The following is a 16,392-nucleotide window of genomic DNA, read 5'->3' on the forward strand; positions in this document are numbered from 1 at the left end:
TGTGATTGAAGGAGTTGTGCACCATAGGTCAACCGAGTGCCATGTTAGGAACTGGTGAAATGATTTTATCGGTCAGCTTAGTGTTGTGATTAATGAATTTGCACCATTGGTCAGCCTAATGTAACATGACTGAAGTGACGCTGTTGATCACCTAGAATGGTTTACGAAGTTGCTCCATTGGTCAGCTGAGCTCCGTGTGAATCTCTGAATAAGTTACACCGTTTGATCCAAAACACGGCAGCCGAGGAACTGAAGTGTTCTGCAAGTGATGAAATTGTGATTGAAGTTGCACTGTCCATGAACTAAAACTATTGCATGTGCGATTGTTGACGTGACGCCATTGGTCAGCTAACCGAGCGATTGTCCAGGTTTATCACTGGTCAGCCAAATGCAGCGCAAAGTGATTAATGAAGTTGCACCATTTGTCACCAGAACGCTGCTCGACTAAAGTTACACTATTCTTAAACCATGTGATGTGTGAATGAATTCTGAAGTGGTCAGCTGAACGCTTTGTGAGCGATTGGACGGTTGGTTATTTGGGTGTGGCGAAAACGGTTGAAGAGTACTTTTGCGCCATTGGTTGGCCAAGTGCTTTGTGGATCTTTGAGTTACGTCATTGGTCAGCCTCGCGCCGTGTGGGGACGAATCAAGTGTTTTAATTGGTCGGATAAATTTGCGAGAGATTGAGGCTGAATGTGATGCCTGTGATTGTTGGAGATGCGCCATTGGTCAGCAGAATGTTGCATCATTGCTTCGATTGCTTGATTATTGTGAATCGTTGTTAAGGTACACTACTGGTCAGGTCAGTGGTGAATTTGCAACATTGGTCTGCCTAATGCTGACAAAGAAATTGAGGAGTTTGCACTATTGGTTGGTTAACTAGAGTTACACTATCAATGAACTGTATGGCCGAAGCTGCGCCATTGGTCAGCTGAATGTTGCCTGAATGATTGAAGGACTTGAAGCTGCGGTTTGGCCAAATGTTACATGACAAACGTATAATGTTGCACGATTGGCTGGTTGAATGCTCCAACTTCATTCATCAAAGTGAAACCTTCTTCTGTTCAGTGCTGCATAGATCTCACAACGGTCTGGATGAATGGATAACGTCTTCTTTTTCAATTTACTTACGGTGCGGATCCGTCTTAACCGAATCGACAAGTTTGACTGAAAACACTCGGAGGCGAATGTAGCCGGATCTGCACCGCTACGGCCCAGCGGACGCTCCAGTCTACTGGTCGCATTTGTTCAGACTATACTGAATTAGATTTTTTTATTATTATTTTTTTTTTTTTTTAGATATCATCATAGGTTATTTTTTAGCTCAAGGAAATGTTGAAATTGTGGATGGCTGTTCGGTTGTAACAGAAGTATTTAAAGATTAGTGTTTGTTTGAATTTACAACAGATGGCCTCTGTTTAAAGCACTCAGGTTTTCTCAGATGTTCTTCTAAGTTAACTGGAAGAGAGAAGCATGTCGACACAATCGAGGCAAACTCAAAACGTCAATGCATATTTTTACATTTTCAATTCTGTTTCATACGAACTCAACATGTTTGTTAAAACCGGCCCCATTATTTTTTCTTCTTCAAATCAGTATGACAGGTTACTCTTCTGCCAGCATTTTTACATTTGTAGAAATCGACATTTCAGTGAGTCCATTGTAGTCCAATATATAGATAGAAATATATATATGGATATATATCTGCATACAGTCACAGTAAAGTGATGTCATACTTATCTCTTGCACTGATTAAGACAAAGCATCATGAAGCATACAGAAAGCTGTGTGAGGTTCAAATGCAGGTGTGAATGTGATCATGATCACTGTGACGGTCTTCAGTGAGCCCATGTCCACACGCCACTCATGCAACACCAGTGTTTTCTTCTGAGTGGATTCTCTTTGGGGGTTTTTTGTTTTTGTTTTTGGTACAGATCATTAAAGCAAATTGTATATTTTTGGAAGAACAGCTGGTTTTCGTGTCTCTTTCTCATGACCGGCTACACTCCTGCGACTGTTTCTCCCGCTGCCGCCGCTTCTTCGCAAAGGCTTGGGCCTCCCGCTCTGCTCTCCTGGACTCCAGTAATCTCAGGATGCCGTCATCTGAAGAGGAAATGCGTAGCGAGGAATTAAATCAGGTGTGATACTTGAGTTGAACAGAGAACAAAACTAATTTGTATGATTACACAACATTTTCAAGTGAATTCAGAAAACCTTTGTTGTGTTTTGGGTGTTTACAGTGTAAACAGTGACAGGTACAGTTGACAGTGGTGCTCAGAGCTACTGAAAATGCAACTTTTTGAAAACTGCTCCCAAGGTGGAACTTTGAAAATGCTCCGTCTCCATGGACACGGGGCCATAGAAGGTATGATGTGTGCCATGTCTGCATTTGTGTTTGTTCAAATGTACTGCAGTCAGTAAAATTGCATCAAAGTTGTTTTCAAATGGTCAAAACTTCAGGGTGTGAACATATCCCAAGCAGTTAACGAAAAAAGAAAAGAACACATTTGAAAATAGAAAATACAAATACAGCTAAAGAAAAGCTTCTGACGTGTTCAAAAACAAAACTTATAACTTTAAACACAACTATTGTGATGGAATGCAAAGATACTTGAATAAGTACACTTTATCAAAGTATATTATTCATTATTAAGATGACATTTCTTTCCCAAAGTATCCTGTTGCATGTTAAAGGTCCCATATTATACAGTATCAACAATTTCACTTAGTTGTAAAATGCCCAACAAAATTGTATTTAAATTGTATTTCCCCAAATCCAGCCTTGGTTGTAAATCTCAGCCAGTCTAAAAGTCTCTCTGGTGAGCTCTACTGAGAACAGGCTGTTTCTGTGCCTGCACCTTTAAATGCTAATGAGCTCTGTCCAAGGCTACTCCATGTCTGTTTTCCAGTAGTGTTTGTGAGGGGGAAAATACTTTAATAATAATTTTAGAGGGCAGAGCACACATTTGCTAAATAAAAAAAATGGAGCAAGCAAGATGACAGACTTTCTTCTGGGCCCTCATAAAGCAGGCTATTGTCACACATTACTGTTAAAAAAACATTAGAAAGTGAATTTTGCATAATATGGGACCTTTAAGAATCTGAATCTACTTATAAAGTCTTACCATTAGGTTTGGGGTGCATCAGTGACAGGCGTATTTGAGCGGGAGTGGCGTCCGGCTGTAAGCTCAGTCCATCTGCTTCCCCTCCAGCCACTCCCGGTATGGCCTTCAAGGAGAGGAAGGCCTCACCCTCAAAGTCGTCCGTCCTCAAGGTGTCATGGTCCAGAACCGTGACCATGAGACAAGCCCCTTGAACCTGGCACTGTTCCAAAGAGACCAGGCTGCGAGACATGAAAAAAACAAACTAGATCAGACATGCTACGCGCAGCGACGACCTCTTTACCATGAATGATGAACGGCTTACAATTCAAAGGACTCGTCAAAGAGGGGGTTGAGATCGCAGCTCTTGATTTGCGTGCAGCGAGGCTCCACCAACGGGAAGATGTGGTTCGGTTCAAGGGACAGCTGCACAAATGGATCACTGGAGCCTGGAAACATCACATCTTACTGTAAATCTTATTTTTCCCCCCTATCTGCTGCGACTCCCGCCGCCCAGCGATGCCTTACCGTTGGAGTCCATCGGCAGGAGGTTGACCGCGTTCAGCACCTCGACTCGGAGTCTTTGGTCGGACCTTCTGTAGGACGTGAGGAGGGTGACGGCGCCGTACTTCTCTCCACTGAACACTTTCTGTCAGAGGAACACAAAGAGAGTCTCAAGCACAAGCATGAAAGCAGAAGAGCGGGAGAGGTGCTTTTTCAAGACTTACCTGCTCCCATATTTTCCTTTCAAAGAACTTCTCGATCAGCTGTTGGCAGCTCATGGCGTTATGACTCAGGTGAGCTTTGAGAGTCTGGAGAGAGTGAAGGGACATCAATACAACTGGAGGAGGTTGTCAACGGTTGGGCTTCTGGTTGCTTACCTTGTACTCTTCAGAGTGGAGGGCGTCCAGAGGAAGTCCATTCCCCTCGGCGTGGAAGCACTGCTCAAGACACTGAACACAGCAGGAAGTCGTATTTCAGCATTCATAGAGGATTTAACGTGCGCAAATCAGCCACAAGGTTATGGACCCACCTGCACGGTGTAAAGCAACCTCTGGCAGAACACCATGAGCCCTTCCTGCTGTGGATACTGACTCGCTACCTGGTAGAGGATTCTCACCGAGTTGTTCCACAAAGGGGTCAGGAGACTGGACACAAGAGAGATAGAAAAACAACACTATTATCCTTAGAAGGTCTTGAGATTCCAGAAGCAAACAATTAAAGGTTAAAACTACAATGAAAGTAGTCGAACAAACATACTTGCCCATTCAATCCTAAATGAAACCATCCCCTTCACAATCAGAATAGTGAAACCACAAAACCCAACTGAGAACCTACCCTAAACGCATGCTATGCTGAAACATGCTGCTGAAACACGATCATGTGCGTCAAAGTTACACATCAGTTCAGTACCTGTTGAAGTTCTCCTGGACCAGATTTTCATTCATGTAGTGCAGCTCTTGCTCCAGGTAACGCATTAAAGGAGTTGCAGCCTAGAAATTAAAAAAATATGTTTGTTATGAAGCAAACCTAGCAGCTAAATGTTAAATATAACCAGCAGAATTACTGATCTCTTACATCCTCTGTGGACTTGGAGGGGATTCTCCGTCTGGTCGCCATGCTTCTGACGTGAGTCTCGATGTCTGTGTTTAACTGCAGGGTCGAGCATTTTCATTTTACCGATGATAATATGTACTACAGTTTGTTTTTTTTGTTGTTTTTTTTAAAGCTGGTCAGTGATTTCTTGTCGTACCTTCTTCCCCAGGGTATCCAGAGCGGAGCGGATCTCCCGACCCAGGATGCTCTGGGCCTGCTGGAGCTGCGAGTGCAGCGTGTTGTTGAACTGACTCTCCCCGATGACGTTCTGGGTTCGATCCCGGAGGCCCGTCCAGTTGAGCTGCGTGGGGAGGCGGGTCAGCACGGAGCGGAGGTGCTCCAGGTCGTTCACGACCACGCACAGCTGCACACAGAGAAGAGACGTCTGACACTCTGGCGCTCCACTGGATGGCTTGCCTCCATTGCGTTTCGCTCACCATGTTGATGGCGCTGCCGTGGTCGGAGTTCTCAGACAGGATCCGGACTCTGTCTTTCAGGATGTGACAGTAGTTCACCACAATTTTACACACATCCTGAAAACACACAACAGACTTTTAGTTTATGTCAGAAGCAAGTAAAGCTATATATTTGTCTTGTCCCGGGACCATTAGATGATCTGTATAAACTGGAGTGTAAGTTTGATAGATTATTTATCGTCCATCTTCCACTAATACAGCAGAGTCCCCCGCCTCTTTGTTTATCTTCGTTCTATCCATCTGTGGTGCTTTAAACGCTGATGGCTTATGGGTATTCCAGTATTTGGTGTTTTGAAATACTGAATGAAACACAGCAAAGACAATAAGATCGTTTTTTGCTGTGTGGGTGAATTTAAAAAAAGATTAGCTGACATTATTTAAATTAATAAAAATATATCAGAGTCTTATATTTGGAACAAACATTTCTGACTTCAGTAGTAGATGCATTTGTGTAAAAATACTAACTTCAAAATTCATTGTTGATTTGACAGAGTCAATGAAGTTATATTTACTTCTTATATTTTTCTCCGTGTAACCGCACTGCATAGGTGATGATCTCAGAGGCAGAAAGCTGTACCTCGGTGAGTTTGACCATGAGCATGAAGGCCTCCTCCGGGTCGGGCCAGGACAGCTGCTCCCACAGCTGGCAGATGGGCTGGACACAGGCCACCAGGTCCACTGCCGAGGAGCTGTGTTTGACCGGAACCCCCCCGGACTGCAGCGGCTGGAGCTGGCCAACACATCAGAGCGTCACTGAGCTGTGCGGAGGCGAGACAGACAGCCTGAGGAGAAAAACGTTCCCTACCTGGTCCACCTGCACGGCCCGCTCCACCCGGTCCTGTGTGGTGCTGAACGCCTGGTTGAGCCAGTAAGGCAGAGCCTCCCGGAAGTGCTCGTGGAAGTTGGTGAGCTCCAGTAATCCCCTGGAAATCATGGGACATCTTTCATGTTCAGCTCCCGCACACGCATTTACATGCACCGTGGAAACAGAAACCGAGGTGAATTTGAGGACCTTTTCTGTAAGAAGGCCTTGTCTTTGTGGATGGCCTGCAGGCTCAGATAGACCGGGAACAGGCTGTTGGCCAGCGGCTGCTCCATCTGACCCTCCATCAGGGACAAGGTTTCTCGCACTTCTCTGGCGAGCTGCCGTACGAAGAGTGAGACGCTGAAATGTTAAGATCTAAAATACAAGACTGTGGATGGTGGGAATCTTTTCAATCCCACTTACCAGGGAGTCAAACTTCTGATAGACGACAGTGAACACGTCCAGTTGCACAGCGCTGTTGTGGGAAGAAAAAAAGAAACCCCACATTGATTAGTCAAAATGATTGAAAAATAATACCCATAATGAAAGTCATCTTCTTTTTCCTTATTCTGTAATATTCATACTCTCAGTCAGTCAATGTGAAATTCAATACCATAATTTGAATGAAACATATAGATATTTTAAGATACAAGCTGAAGATGTAGAGGTTGAAACCCTTGCAGACAGTTCATATTTCATGCCTCAACAGAATGATTCAAGTCAATTCTCAACCCAGAATTCACTGATAGTAGTAAAATGAATATTTAGAAAGTTAAAAGGCCTCATGGTATTAATAAGTTAATCAATATTTCAGATCCTGAACAGGATAAGTGGCAGAGAAAATGGAAGGAAGGATGTTTCAGGTTGCTTAATGAGTGTATTGAGAAACTACTGTACATTACTTTGTACATTCAAATTACTCAGACTGACGACAGTCGTATCCAAGTATTACTTTAAATGTTACCTAATTACTCCGTGAAGCTCTTTATATCAGCCTTGCTTGGAATATGATTCAAAATATTATTAGTATGAAATGTTGATTTGAGGCTTTTCTGTTTTCTATCACCTGACAAACACTCTGTTCCATGCGTCCTTGTTGTGCTTTATGTCCTCCTGCACCTCCACAATCAGCCTGGAGAGGGCGCTCCCGATCTCTGACAGCTCCTGCACAGCAGCAAGATGAGTGCAGTGAACTCAAATGGGCCAGCCATTTAAAGCCCCACACATGCTTGACTTTACCTTGGTCATCGGCTGGTGCAAACCCTTCTTGACTGTGAACCAGTCCTGGGTGCCTGTCTGAGGTGAGAGTCAGTACGTGGGTTAGTCAGCGATGGGCTGTCGGTGTGAACAATTGGAGTATTATGCTCATGAGCACGAGGGCCGACCTGTACGGCGTCGTTGATCTCATCGTGGAGGTCAAAGTTTGCTGGGTTTAGTTTCTGAAAAGCCTGAGTTTTACAGATCTGTACTAGAATCCTGGAAAAAAGCACATTCAGATCACACATAATCCACAGTCTGAGTTCAATGGGAACATCTCTGACAGTCACTGAAACACTTGTATCTACAAATACCTGAGCAGAGTGTGCAGTTTGGGTGTCGCATTGGGAACTGGGGGAAAGATATCTCTGTATTTGGCCACTAGACACAGTCCGTACTGCAGGAAACAGTGAAGAGAGTCCCCGAGTTCCTGTTTCTAGTAAGAGAGCACAACAACTTTCTCAACACTCATCTGAGCCACATTATCACCCGCAAGCTCAGACGCCATGCAACTAAAACATCATGTTGGACCACTGAATACTGCAATCTTATAGTGTCCTTGCATTTTATTCTGTCATTAAAATTGGATAATTTCCTGTGAACTGGTCAAATATTATTTTTTACAGCGGATGGGAGAAGGAATATCATATTAACCTCACATGTTCCAGATATCAAGTGTAATTAATCTTGGTTAACATTAAATGTATTTTTAGGTGACAGGTATTGTATATTTGGCCCTAATGGAGGTATGGATTTTTTTTTTTCTTTTGAAACTCACAATGTTTCAATTTAGAGTAGCTAATAACTTGTAATTACATTTTAACTGTGCCGAAGCTCCTCGAGTGTCTGACAATAGAAACATGAACATGGGTAGATAATACACTGGAAGACAGGACTGGATGTTCACCAATATTTCCATTGAATGTGGGCTCCCCTTAGATTGGAGTCAGTTTGGTTCCTGTTCATACTCGATGGAGCAGGACAACAAAGGAACTTTATATGGCTCCACCCGAGGTTCTCTTTGATACTTCGTGCAGACAGACGATCGGCTCCTATTTTATTCAGTGCAATGCAACTCTTTTCAACAGCCTATACTAAAATTTTCTAGGTTTTAATGCAGCGCTATTGCACATAAATCCAAGTATAGATGGTTTGTTTATCATTGTTTTGTTTTTTTTTTATCCAGAAGCAAATGATGGATTTGTGCCTCTGAGGTTCATTCGTAAGAAGGTCAGAACTAAAATCCAACACGCAGTTCAAAGTGAGTACCTGTTGGTAGGGCAGCTCCTGCTGATGCCAGTGGTACTCGATGCTGGTGAGCTGCTGGAACAACACGGACGAGTCCACCTCCAGACTCTGGTACAGCTTGCTGTAAGCCACCCACTTCCTGTACACACGACACATCCACATTTACAGGGAAGCGAAACACACAATGGACGACACCTTCACACGGTTACAATGCGAAAACGCAGAGCTGTGCGACACGGATGGGGACCGTGCAAAGCTGAGTTTTTTATTATTAACTGCAATTTGGTAATAGTTACTAAAAGTTTCAGTAGTTGTCACGTTAATCATTCCGTATACTAGTGTTGGCACCCGGTGCTACTTGCGCTGGACACACGAGTGAATTTCTTCATCATTGTGTGGCACAAAGATGTTTTATGAACCTAAACAGCCTAATTTAGCTTAATAATTTCTGTAAACATCCGATGTAACAGTGGTTCTCTTCATCCTTACAAATGTCTTTTTTGTTTATTTTCTTGTGAAACAAACATATACATTTTTTTGTACGTGTTTATTGAGTTCAACACAGAATATTATTGATAGCCTATAAGAGGACACTTAAAGTTTTTTCTTTTACGTGCACAAATATTAACTTAGAAGTTAATTATTAGTTGTTGTTTTTTTTTTTTTATATATTTGTATTCCCAAAGACAATGGTGCACAGCTAAAGTGCAAACACTAATGGTGTTTTTCAGTTTTTTTTGTAAATTAAAAATGCTGTGCTCTGGTAATTGGCTGAAAAAAGGCCAAGAACCACTGCTTTATAATACATTTCAGACGACATGAACACTTTTTTCCCCCCGTATTTTGTTAAATAGGCAATCTGTAAGTCTAGTTCCCACAGTCCTGCATACAGACATGAAAACATGAGACTTACGCCAGATCCTGAAGAAAAGGTGAAAGGTCATTCTGGGTGGCGTAGAGCTCCAGCAGAGTCTGAGCCTCGCCGCTTAGCTCTCCTTTCCACGGAGCAGAACTCTAAGAATACAAGAGATTACTGGGAATGACCTGGGCATAAGCAAAGATATTACAATATTGGAGTGTTTTAGTTTGCCTGGGAGAAAGTATCTATACAGTGCGGCCATGTATATGCTGTATACGTATATATCTTTGAGATGAGGTTGAGACTATTTTTTCTTCACAGCAGTTGTTTTGGAGCTTGTGGCGATCAAACCAAGACACACTTGAAAAGATTTGAGACACTTGTCCTGTACCTGCTGCTTGGAGATGTAGGCCTGGACAAACTGCTGTAGGATCCCGCAGTAGTTGATGTACGCGCTTCGACCGGCGCTCAAAGTACCGTCTCTCTGTTAGCGACACAACACATGGCGAGTCTGAAAGTTTTCCTAAACTGACACATATAGAGCTCATACCATGTTTGACCCCTAAAACAAAAACGCACTGTCATTAACTTAACTTGTGCTATTGAAATTCTACTTCCTCTTTCCGTACTCATCAGACAATGAAATACCATTCGTGCACTTGCACGTTAACTAAGGTTTTGAATGCATATTTTACAGCTTTATGGATGAATTTGAGCTTGAGGTGGCACTGGCCGCGATTAGGGTACGTCTCCGTCCTGGGCTCCAGGTTGTACCAGTTGTCTTCAGTACAGTGAAGATCCTATGATGGAGTGACACAGATGAGAACTCGACTGGAGCGACCAGAAATATGTAACATTATGGAGGGAAAATTATAAAGTCTACTACCTGTAGTTTTAGGACAACACTTCCCAAAAAGTCATCTGTGCCTTTCTCCTTTTTGGCCTCCTTGATCATTCTGAATTGGTACAAAGAGAAACGATAAGCTTCTTTTCTTGGGTGGCCATGTTTGTACAGGTCAGGGGTGAATGACTGAAGCCTCATGTGGCTCTTTAGCTCCCTGAAGCTTTCAGACAGAAATGGACGTAGTTTTCAAAACTTTTCTGAAAGGAAAACGCAAAAACGTGGCGTTTTCACTTGAAACACTGTCATGTAAATGGGGTCTGAAATTGTCTAAAGTACAATTTTAGAGGATACATGATTACTGGACACAAGCAAAATGGTTAGAGGAGTCAAAATAGCTCAATCGGCTCCAAACTGGATTGCAGCTAAAACTTTTTAGGAACTTATATAAAGAATAAACTATCAAAAAATGTAGGCCTGTCTATAAAACGTAAGGAGCTTAAACACTTTTGCGACTCATTTGGTAAAAATGGTCAAAAACGTAAGATTGCAGATTCCTGGTATAAGCCATAGAAAGAGTCTCCGACCTCCTTAAACTGTTGAAGTTGGTTTTGATCTCCTCTAGTTTCTGAGAGAGCGACACCTCTTCGTCCTTGTCCCTGCAACACAAGAACTCAATGACAGGACGGTGACGGAGAGGATCACATGAAAGCATTCAAAGTCGGAGCTCCATGTTTTCCTCACCACATCTCAAGGTGGAAACTGCCATTCATGTCTTCAAAATCTCTAAAGATGGAAGAAACTGAGAATAAATGTTCATTTCCGAATGTTTCAGGGTTAAAAAAGGAATCATAAAGTTGGACTCACAGAACAAAGGTTTGGTCCCAGATGGGGTTCAGGGTCTGCTTCTTTATGTCTGTTTGGTAGATTTTGTCGTGTGATGCAGCGTCCTTGACTACCGATTTACTGGGTTTGGCTCTGGACTGGCGGGTCTGACTCTCCTGCTCGTCTTCCAGGATGGTCAGCAGACAGTATGGGTCACTAAAACCTGTTGCACATATAAATCAACCTTTTATGAGAGAATATACATAATTCCTGCGTCTAGAGATTTATATTTACTGCTCTATTGTCTGTGATCTGAAAAATGTAAACATATTTGCTTTTAGGATTTGGGGGAAACTAAACGACGATCCCATGTTTTAACCCTTCACAAGGTGAGTGACCATGTTTGGTAATTCACATGTTTACACGGCAACGTTTTTGAAAACGATGTCCGTTTACACAGAAATGCTGAAAGCCATGTAGTTAGGATGCAAGTTGGCGTTGTTGGTCGTTTTTCTAATGAAAACACACATATGCAGAGAACAATACACGTGGTGCACATGTGCAGTGGCAGCATTTCAGAAAAGTTGCGTTCTCCCTTCTTTCCATGGAGACGGAGTCAGAGCTTTATCAAAAATGTACACCTTCGGAGCCGTACTAATCCTTCTTGAATGTCTTGATATACCCTTAAACAACACTGTGGGAGGCTGATCTTTTGCCTCCCTACATGGCTTTTGTCATCATCACAATCACCACTGGAGGGCACCATGATAAATAGTAATAAATGGTTCCTTTATTCAAGCATTCAACCCATGATGTTGTTTTCCTTCAAGATGCTTTGACTCGCACATACAAACGTGTAGAACTTACCACTGACATCTTTACCCAGGATTTCCTTGGCTTCCTTGATAGTGGCCATCAGACAGTACACTGGAGGCTGTGGAGGTCAAACAGACAAGACAATTATACAGCTGGGTCAAACATACACATTGCAATATTTTACCCCACAGGAAAGGTGGTGGATGAAATATGAAATCTATAATTAAATATGAGAGGTCTCTAACGGGTGCACGAGTGCAAAAAAACCCTGCCCGCTTCTTTTTCTCACCTCTGTTTTCTGTACTTTTTCCATCAGACCCTCATGCTCTGATTCTGTCATAGTGAAAGCCTGGTAGAGTACAAGCATGAAAAACAATCGTCAAAGACCGCAACAGTGGCAGTGTTATCTGTGCTGATGCGTGTGTGGAGAAGGTGTTTACCTCTATGATGTACTGGTGTAGCTGTGTGTCTGTGAAAATCTCCACCGCCGACGGTTTGCCCATCTTATGTGTGATGGTGTACAGCAGCTCCTTATACAGTGGCTTCAACTTTGAGTAGAAACAAACAGACTGTAGAGACGAAATACCATTTCCAAAAAACACCAAGAACAGACCATACCTCCTGCTCTTTGTGTCGCCTCGCTTTTTCCTCTGGATTTTCATCTTTTTTGAAATCCTAAAGGCAACAGGATTATATCACTCACTTTGACGTCTGTGGTAATCAGATAATTGTGGTCTAAAATGATGCCGCATCACCTACCCGTTTGTCTTTTAATTTCCTCGTCTGGGCCAGTTTGCGTCCAGGTACAAACTGGCGAAGCAACACAGAAAAAGTCATAAAAACAGTCGCAACAGAAGGGATACATGAGAACCAAAGCAGTGATTTCAAATGACGTGTTAGAGTTCGTTTAATACAAATCATGAATATGTTACATCATGGCTAACTATTGCCTAAAACAGGGGTTTAAAACCTTTATGACATTACAAGCTGTTTTTGCAACTTTGCATGAAATACAACAGATAAAATCAGAAAAATACTGCTCATTATGTTGGTATACAGCCTATGGTTTATATGCAAAGAAGTGTAAGTTTCATAACAACAATTTCGAGCTGCTCAAGTTTTATTCCATTTTTAGTGGTTTTAGAAATTTTAAGCCCTGTTTACAAGAGAACGTTATCAAGTGAAAACGCAAAACTTTCCTTTACGCGACAACAGTGGTCGGAACCACTGAAAAAGCACACTTTTGAAAATGCGGACTCCGTCTCCGTGGAAACAGAGTTAATACAGCTTTTTCAAATCTCTCGGGTCACGTCTCCGTGGATACGGTGGAAAGGCAGCGACCTCGCAGGTGCCCCTAGTGCCCCACAACCGTGGTAAATACTTGGTCTGCACATGTGAGAGTAGATGGACAATAACATGACTCTCAGTCCATATTCTAGTGCACACGTGTCGAACTCCAGGCCTCGAGGGCCGCAGCCCTGCACGTTTTGCATGTCTCCTAGCTTCAACACAGCTGATTGCAATGAGCAGCTCGTTATCTGGCTTTGTGCTGAATGTGATGATGAACCATCAGGACATAAAGGGGAGGGAGACATTGAAAACGTGCAGGGCTGCGGCCCACGAGGATCTGAGTTTGACACCCCTGTTCTAGTGTGACTAGTTTTATAGTTTCCTGTAATAACAATCCAACTTCGTCTCGTTTTCAAAATGTTGCCTTGTAAACGTGAAATGAAACGGCAAAAAATATGCACTTTCACTTGAAACATTGTCGTATAAATTGGGGCCTTAGACTGGTTTGGCCATTAATTCTTGTTTATCCTTTGTGGAATTTTTTTTAGGTATTTTATCCTTTTTGGTGTTCTTAAAAATAGTCTGGTGCGAAAATAAAATGAAACGCACAAAACAAAGTGCAGCTAACAGATTAAGCACAAAGTCAAGAAAAAGGGTAACATTTGAAAATGGAGAGGCGCAGTCCGCAGGTGGTACCTGTCTGGGTCGAGGTAAACTGTGTTCCTGGGAAACAGAAGACAAAGGTGCTCCAGTTTGAATATAGTAAAATGAGAAGAACCAGTCTAGGTAAACAGTGCAGGCAAATAAAACAGGATGAAACGGTAAATTCAAGTTGACTTCATCATATTTTTCGTCACTGCCAGATCTAAAGAAATAACTGTCTGATGAGACGAGCTTCCTCTATTGCTTTATAATGAAACTAACTCGAAAACAACTGAGGTAAAAAAAAAAAAAAAAAAAACCCTCAATGACCAAAGCAGGAAAATCTCACGCACACACTTCAAACCTGTTGACTACCAAACAGATGCTGTATGACTTCATTGTCATCTGATCCACAACAATCCTGACTCACAGTCACAGCATCTTCAAATAACTGCTCGGACAATGTGAGTCAACTTCAGGATTATTCTTTATTTATGTAGCATTGAAAGCTTGCTTGGTTTTGATCTTTTGTGGCTTCAGAAATGAATACAAACTTAATCGGAACAGCAAAACCTTTAACAACTGAACTTTAATGTAGACATATTTTACCTTTCCCCATATTTGGCTGTCTTCCCATCTACATGTGAAATATGTGGTTTGTTGGCATATAAATTATGCAAACAACATGCACTTTCCAATTAGATCATGAGGCTTACCTGTTCAGGTGTTTGCGGTAGATTATCTCCCATGCTGGCAGACTCACTTTAATTTGATGTAATGATGCTGCTACCTGAGTTCCACACTGCTGCTGCCTGGCGGGATGGTGTGCTCTGTGTGTGTGTGTGTGTGATATGGGGAAGCTGTGTGCGCAATGTGTTTCGATGAACCATTGCAGCGAAGCCGGAAGTCATCACTTCCTGTAGAAGGTGGCAACGTCGAGAGCTGTGACTGATGGGTTTTTTTCTGCCTTGTGTTTGACTCCAACTTCACAAATTGGTGTTCTTTATTTGTGTCTCATTTAATTTTAACGTTTGAATCGTGACCACGGTGTCTACGACAACTCCAAGACCAGGCGAAATCTCACAATACACATGATTAACCACAGCTGAATGAGAGAGAGCGACGCTGCATGTAATGTGAGACAGGCCTCAGCAGTCCATCTGTGGTTTGGTGTTAGTTTTAGCTGTGTGTATTTGGGTAGCTTATTTACTTGGTCACAGCTCTCTGTGTTGTCATATGTAAACATCTAACACTACCTATAGATTGTCTTAGCACTATTTTTGAAACATAAATTTGTTTCTATAAGTTGTTCAAGACATTAATTATCATGTTTTGGTGGACTATTACCTCATGGTGAGTCAAGATTCGATTTGATATTTCGCATCAAAAATCCAACAGCAACATTTTTCTCACCTCGTGTCTTTGCCATTCTTTTGAATGTGTTATTTCAAGATCGTCCTCGGGGGAACAGCATCATGTAAAGCTGGACAAAAGTGAAAGATCAATATTTCTATGGCCTCATGTATGCAGTGTCAGCATTATGTGATATTTCAAGAACAATCACTCAATTGGTAGAATTATTTCTATAGTTCAAGGATTGCCTGTTTGGATCAGTGAACTCATTTTAGTTCAGGGGACACATACAGAACAATTTCACCTCGGGTAGGCCGGACCCGTAAAATAGTGCCATAATAGCCTTTAAATTCAAACTTTAAAGTATTTCATTTGATGTGGCACAGAGTATACATGAAAATGAGTCCAATCTCAACAGGAAGCCAATTTTAATGAACCCTTCTGTTGCAAAATACAGTTAAATGTCCCCAAAACTTGTGTTTGACGTCCCATGACTTGGGTTCTGGTGGACAAAGCTCACAGATTTGCCATATTCTCATTGTTACAGGATGTGATGGTTGCCCTAATTGAACATTGTGTCACCATTACCGAAGCTTACACTGGTCAGATTTTGATGGGCAAATATCAAAGACAGAGGTCAGTTTGATTTGAACTGAAAAACCAACTGAATACAGGATGAGCGTCAATGAAAATGGAATTGTGACCTTGCATTTGTTCCACGCTCTTCTTTGCAATACCCAGGCTAAACAGTTTCCCACTCATCTTTCACAAGCATCAGGGTGCTTCTGCAACCCGACAGATCTCCTGTCACTGAGTCATTCTAAGAAATCAGTTACTGTTCAGGGCATGGAATACTGTGTATGAAGAAAACAAACTATTTTCTTCATACAAAATTACAGTCAGCCTCCAGACTTGTTTGTTGTACAACACCTCTCAAACCATTGGACCGACTTTTCTTGTCAATAACCTCAAACACATATAGAGCAAATTCTCAGTCTCTTAAAAGAATAAGATTATTTCTGTAAAAAAAAAATAAAATTAATTAATGAATACAGGGATTAAGTTAGGATTTAACTAAGTGCACATGAGGAGCCATGCAAAGATGCATTAATATATAGAAATATACACGAATGCATCGTGTTTTAAAGTTGTTGGTACACTGTTTAGAATTCAGTATTTTTCGAGCATAACACATGACAGAACTTAATATATATAAAAATAAGATAACATGACACATCATACCATAGAGATAGAAAGAGAGAGAGAGAGGGAGAGAGAGTGTC

The 16,392-nt window shown here is 42.0% G+C and overlaps 1 protein-coding gene across 1 annotated transcript; it reads right to left on the reverse strand.

Moving 5' to 3' along the window:
- Positions 1-1,298: 1,298 nt before the first annotated feature.
- unc13d (unc-13 homolog D (C. elegans)) lies at positions 1,299-14,609 on the reverse strand. The gene is made up of 34 exons (XM_080466247.1): positions 14,473-14,609; positions 13,811-13,837; positions 12,584-12,634; positions 12,443-12,499; positions 12,265-12,372; positions 12,114-12,173; positions 11,876-11,942; positions 11,051-11,231; positions 10,928-10,969; positions 10,771-10,842; positions 10,229-10,298; positions 10,038-10,142; positions 9,734-9,826; positions 9,397-9,497; positions 8,505-8,622; positions 7,550-7,671; positions 7,364-7,454; positions 7,218-7,274; positions 7,045-7,142; positions 6,402-6,453; positions 6,186-6,316; positions 5,979-6,096; positions 5,751-5,903; positions 5,135-5,230; positions 4,855-5,061; positions 4,680-4,754; positions 4,515-4,594; positions 4,135-4,249; positions 3,983-4,054; positions 3,830-3,913; positions 3,630-3,750; positions 3,427-3,550; positions 3,126-3,343; positions 1,299-2,103 (listed from the first exon to the last, which is right to left on the reverse strand). The coding sequence occupies exons 1-34, from the start codon at positions 14,503-14,505 to the stop codon at positions 1,991-1,993; spliced, it is 3,312 nt and encodes a 1,103-aa protein (XP_080322373.1). The 5' UTR covers positions 14,506-14,609; the 3' UTR covers positions 1,299-1,990.
- Positions 14,610-16,392: the final 1,783 nt, after the last annotated feature.

Source organism: Lipophrys pholis (genome assembly GCF_963383615.2).
Source record: "Lipophrys pholis genome assembly, chromosome: 1".
NCBI classification, from domain to species: Eukaryota; Metazoa; Chordata; class Actinopteri; order Blenniiformes; family Blenniidae; genus Lipophrys; species Lipophrys pholis.